The 5,000-nt window shown below is 38.2% G+C and overlaps 1 protein-coding gene across 1 annotated transcript in view; it reads right to left on the reverse strand.

Annotated features, from left to right (window-relative positions):
* Positions 1-5,000, reverse strand: part of LOC125044746 (prolactin regulatory element-binding protein-like) — a 22,846-nt gene that overhangs the window by 10,071 nt on the left and 7,775 nt on the right. Inside the window, exon 4 of the mRNA XM_047641638.1 lies at positions 4,386-4,572. Coding sequence (XP_047497594.1) covers positions 4,386-4,572 — 187 coding nt within the window. The remainder of the gene's footprint in view (positions 1-4,385; positions 4,573-5,000) is intronic.

The raw sequence follows: 5,000 nt of genomic DNA on the forward strand, positions 1-5,000 counted from the left end.
TATATATATAAATATATATATACCTAAATATATATATATATATATATATATATATATATACCTAAATATATATATATATATATATATATACCTAAATATATATATATATATATATATATATATATATATACCTATATAAATATATAGATAGATAGAGATATAGATATATATGTATATATATGTATATATATGTATATGTATATATGTGTATATATATAGATATATATAGATATATATAGATATATATATACATTTATATATAGATATATACATATATATATATACATATATATATACATATATATATGTAGATATATACATATATATACATAGATAGATAGATATATATATATACATAAAAGGTATGAATGAGAATTAATATTTTCACAATACAAGAGATGTATTTGACCGGTTTCGACTATGTCTTCGTCAGAAATACATGTATTTCTGATGAAGACATAGTCGGGGGGGGGGGGGGTTTGGTTTGCGAAGTTCTGGCTTCGCCCGGGCCTTCTAGATATGGCCCGGCCTGTGTCAGCTTTTTTACGGCTGTCTCATTGAGTTGTCTGACACTCGGTGCTTACCGTGGCGGCGGGATTGCCAGCAAGCGCTCCTGCCGCCATGGTGTAAGCATTTCGCATAGCCTCTTTACCAGCACGGCGGCTGTTGTGGGCGGTCCATGTCTCAGGAATTGTGTATGGTTACAATTTTCTAGGTAGTGGACTAGTGTGGCGTTCGGCTCGCCGCAGTGCTTGCAGCACCATTCATCGCGTTCGATTGTTGGGATAATCTGCCATGCACAGTGGTAACCTAGGCGCATTCTGTGAAGAATGACTTCGGTACCTCTGTTGCTTACTTCAGAGAGTGCCAGTGGTTCAGAGCCTGTGGCGTCTGAGTACCAGCTGGCCGAGGGGGAGGTTCTCGTTTCCTCTCTGTGGAGCTGCCGTAGGAAGGTACGACCGACCAAGGCACACTTCTCCATAAGTAATTTTCGGCTCGGTTTTATCGTCATGGGATTTGGCGGCATACCCCTGCCAGCGGCGGCTAGTCTGTCAGCAAGCTCGTTCCCTCTGATGCCGATGTGGCTTGGGACCCAATTGATGATAATTCTTCTACCCTGAGCAAGAATTCTCTGTGCCATTGTGAGAATCGTGGTCAGTAGGTAGATGTTGTCTGTGGGTGAGCTGTGCTGAAGACAGTCAATGGCTGCCCTGGAGTCTGTGTGTATGACCACGTGTCCTTCCCTTAGGGACGCGTGGCCTAGGGCTCCCATGATTGCAACTGCCTCTGCCTGTAGCGAGGAGGCGTTGTCTGTTACCCTCATGGATCGCGTGGCATCCCTAGCTGCAAAGCCGGCGCCTGCAGTGTGGCTCAAGGGATCGACCGATCCATCCGTGTAGTATGTTCTACTACCCGGAGGAGTGATGGCTGCAATGACCCTGTGGGCTTCTGCCTTTAGGCTAGGCATGGGGTATAGGCTCTTTTTCATTGACAGGTTCATTATGTTGAACTCTATCAGGCTCAGTGCCCACGGCGGGGCTTCGGCAAAGTCGGGGTGGGGGGAGTCCATGCCCTTAGCAAGAAGCTGTTCTTTGAGCTGATGGCGTATCAACACCCTGGCTGTATGAGACAGCCAGGAGTTGTTTGCAACGAGCTCGTTGTCTTGTTCGAGGCATCTGACTAATTTTTGTCTTAGGCTTGTGTTCCTGGGAGCCTGGATGACCTTTGACAGAAATTGTGTTGCCGTTAGATCGATTCGTGAGTCCAGGGGGAGAAGGTTTGCCTCCATCAGGAGGTTGAGGACCTTCGTCCACCTCGGGGCACCCAGAATGATCCTGGCAGCTTCATTTTGGACTGTTTCTAATTTGTCTGTGTGCTTTTTCTTTGCAGCAATTAGAGCGACTGAGGCATAGTCCACAATGGGCCGGACAGCATGTACATAGAATGATCTTAGTACTTTGTGTCTGGCCCCTATGCGTCTCCCAGTCATTGCTCTCATGACAGACAGTCTTGCTTTGGTTCGGTCAACCAGGTACTGGACCTCCTTATGGAAGGAGAGGGTCCGGTCTATCCTTACCCCAAGGTATAGGTAGTCCTTGACCCATTCTAATTCCACTCCCTGGATTTTCAGTCTTGTGCCTCGAACTCTCTGTCTCAAAGCCATGGCTTTGGATTTGGCAGCAGAGATCTTTAGTCCCGTCCTACAACACTCCTCTGACACGAGGTCCAGACAACGCTGGGCTTTATTCTGGCTGCGTGGTCCAGTGGAGGTGATAGCGAGATCGTCTGCATACGAGATGATCTGGCACCCCACTGGGAGGTTTATGTTGAGGATGCAGGACATTAAAGTGTTGAATAGGGCTGGACTGAGAACCCCACCCTGTGGCGTTCCATTTTCGAGCGGCATGTGCTGCGATAGGTGACCCTGGAATTTGACATTGGCAGTCCTGTTCCTGAAGTAGTCACCTATCCAAGCCAAGAGCTTTCCTCTGATTCCCTTCTGGATCAGGCTTTCCTGAATGGCAAGCGGACTTGCCAGTTCAAAAGCCTTCTCCAGGTCAAGGAATACCACCACAGCTGGGCCCTTGCTGATTGTGCTTAAGAGCGTGGCTAAGCTGTGTGCTGTGCCCATGCCCCTTGTGAACCCGTGAAGGTGTTCGTGCGGGGGTCCCGTTTTCCATTGAAGCCGGTTTAGTACCATCCTCTCAGCCGTCTTGGCCAGGCAGCTGAGCAGAGAGATGGGGCGGTACTTCCCGGGCTCCTTTGGTTTTGGGACGGGAACTATGGTAGCCCTCTTCCAACTCTGGGGTAGAGTGGAAGTTTCCCAGGACTTGTTGATGAGTTGCAAGAGTGCACGCTCACCTGCTAGTCCTAGGTGGGAGATAATGGGGTACGAGATCCCATCAGAGCCCGGGGCTGTGTTGGAACTGGTTTTATAGGCTTTCCTTAGTTCCCTCAGAGAAAAGATAACGTCTGAGTTATCGGGTTCGGCTGCCCTTTCTCTGATCTGAGCGTGTCTGTCTGGCTGTAGACGCTCTTGTCTTGCCCTCAGCTCGGCTGGCAGACTGTTGCTGCTCGATCTCGCAGAGAACTCGTGCGCCAGTCTGTTAGCCTCTGCTTGGGGGTCGTGATGGGTGCACCTCGGGGCTGAGCGGCTGGTAGCTCGCTTGACCCGTTGCCACATAGTCGAAACCGGTCAAATACATCTCTTGTATTGTGAAGATATTCATTCTCATTCATACCTTTTATACAATTGTCAACATGAACGCGGTTCATATATATACATATATATCTATATAAATATATATATATATATGTCTGTATATCTATCTATCTATCTATCTATATATCTATCTATCTATCTATCTGTAGGTATATGAGTATATATATGAGTATATATATGTGTATATATATGTATATACCTATATATATATATATATATATATATATATATATATATATATATATATATATATATACTCATATACATATATATATAAATATATATAATATATATAATATATATAATATATAATATATATAATATATATAATATATTCATAATATATATATACACATATATATAAACTTATATAAGTGTGTGTGTGTATATGTGTATATATGTATATATATATATATATATATATATATATATATATATACACACATATATATATATATATACATATATATATATATATATATAAGTATACATACTCAATATATATATATATATATATATATATATATATATATGTATATATATATATCCGTATAGGTGTATACACACACACACAGACAATATATATATATATATATATATATATATATATATATATATATATATATATATATATAAACACATATATATATATATATATATTATATATAAATATATTATATATATATTATATATATTATATATATTATATATATAATATCTATATATACATATATCTATCTATCTATCAATAAATACATATACATATATATGTACATATCCATAGATTTGTATATATATCCTCTCTCTCTCTCTCTCTCTCTCTCTCTCTCTCTCTCTCTATATATATATATATATATATATATATATATATATATATATGTACATATCCATAGATATATATGCATATATGTATAAATATATATATATATATATATATATATATATATATATATATATAGATATATATAGACACACACTCATAATATATATATATATATATATATATATATATATATATATATGGACATAGAATATATATACAAACACACACACACATTCATATATATATATATATATATATATATATATATATATATATATATATATATATACCAGTATGTGTAAATATATATATATACATATAGTTCTACATATTACAAACCTGCTTTCCATCTGGCTTAATATCCAAATCATCTACTTCTTTTTCATGAGCTTTTATATCTTTCACTTTGGTCATGTCTGGTAATCCCCACACTCTAACATGACCATCTGTTCCTCCTGTTACCAATAATTTATGGTCTGGTGACACTCTGCAGCACTTCTGATATGGTTCTTCTTCAGTTTGCTTCCTGAAATAATAACAAATACTAATAGTTTCTGATTAAATCTCTTCTCATCCTTAACATGTATTCTTGTTCTTGTTTCCAATTACATTTTTGGATAATACAATCTACATACCTAAAACGTTAGAATATCTGATATTCAAACACTAGATTGACTTTAACATCAGACAAAATGCAAGAAAGCACCTTGCAAATAAGAAAATCCTTCAGGCAAACTTCTGTATGTCCAAAGCCTGAGGCATTGAAGACTAATACAAATTCAACCTCTCTTCTTTCCATTTATTATCATATTTTATTAATCAGTAACCAACCCAAATAAAAAAGTTTACATCTCCATTCCATTATAAGATTGTGAGAAAAGTCTGCATCTTAAACCAAAACTGATGGCCATGATATGTAAGTAAATGTCATGCCCACAGTGAGTTTACTTTATT

Source organism: Penaeus chinensis, chromosome 36, assembly GCF_019202785.1.
Source record: "Penaeus chinensis breed Huanghai No. 1 chromosome 36, ASM1920278v2, whole genome shotgun sequence".
In the NCBI taxonomy this organism is placed as follows: domain Eukaryota; kingdom Metazoa; phylum Arthropoda; class Malacostraca; order Decapoda; family Penaeidae; genus Penaeus; species Penaeus chinensis.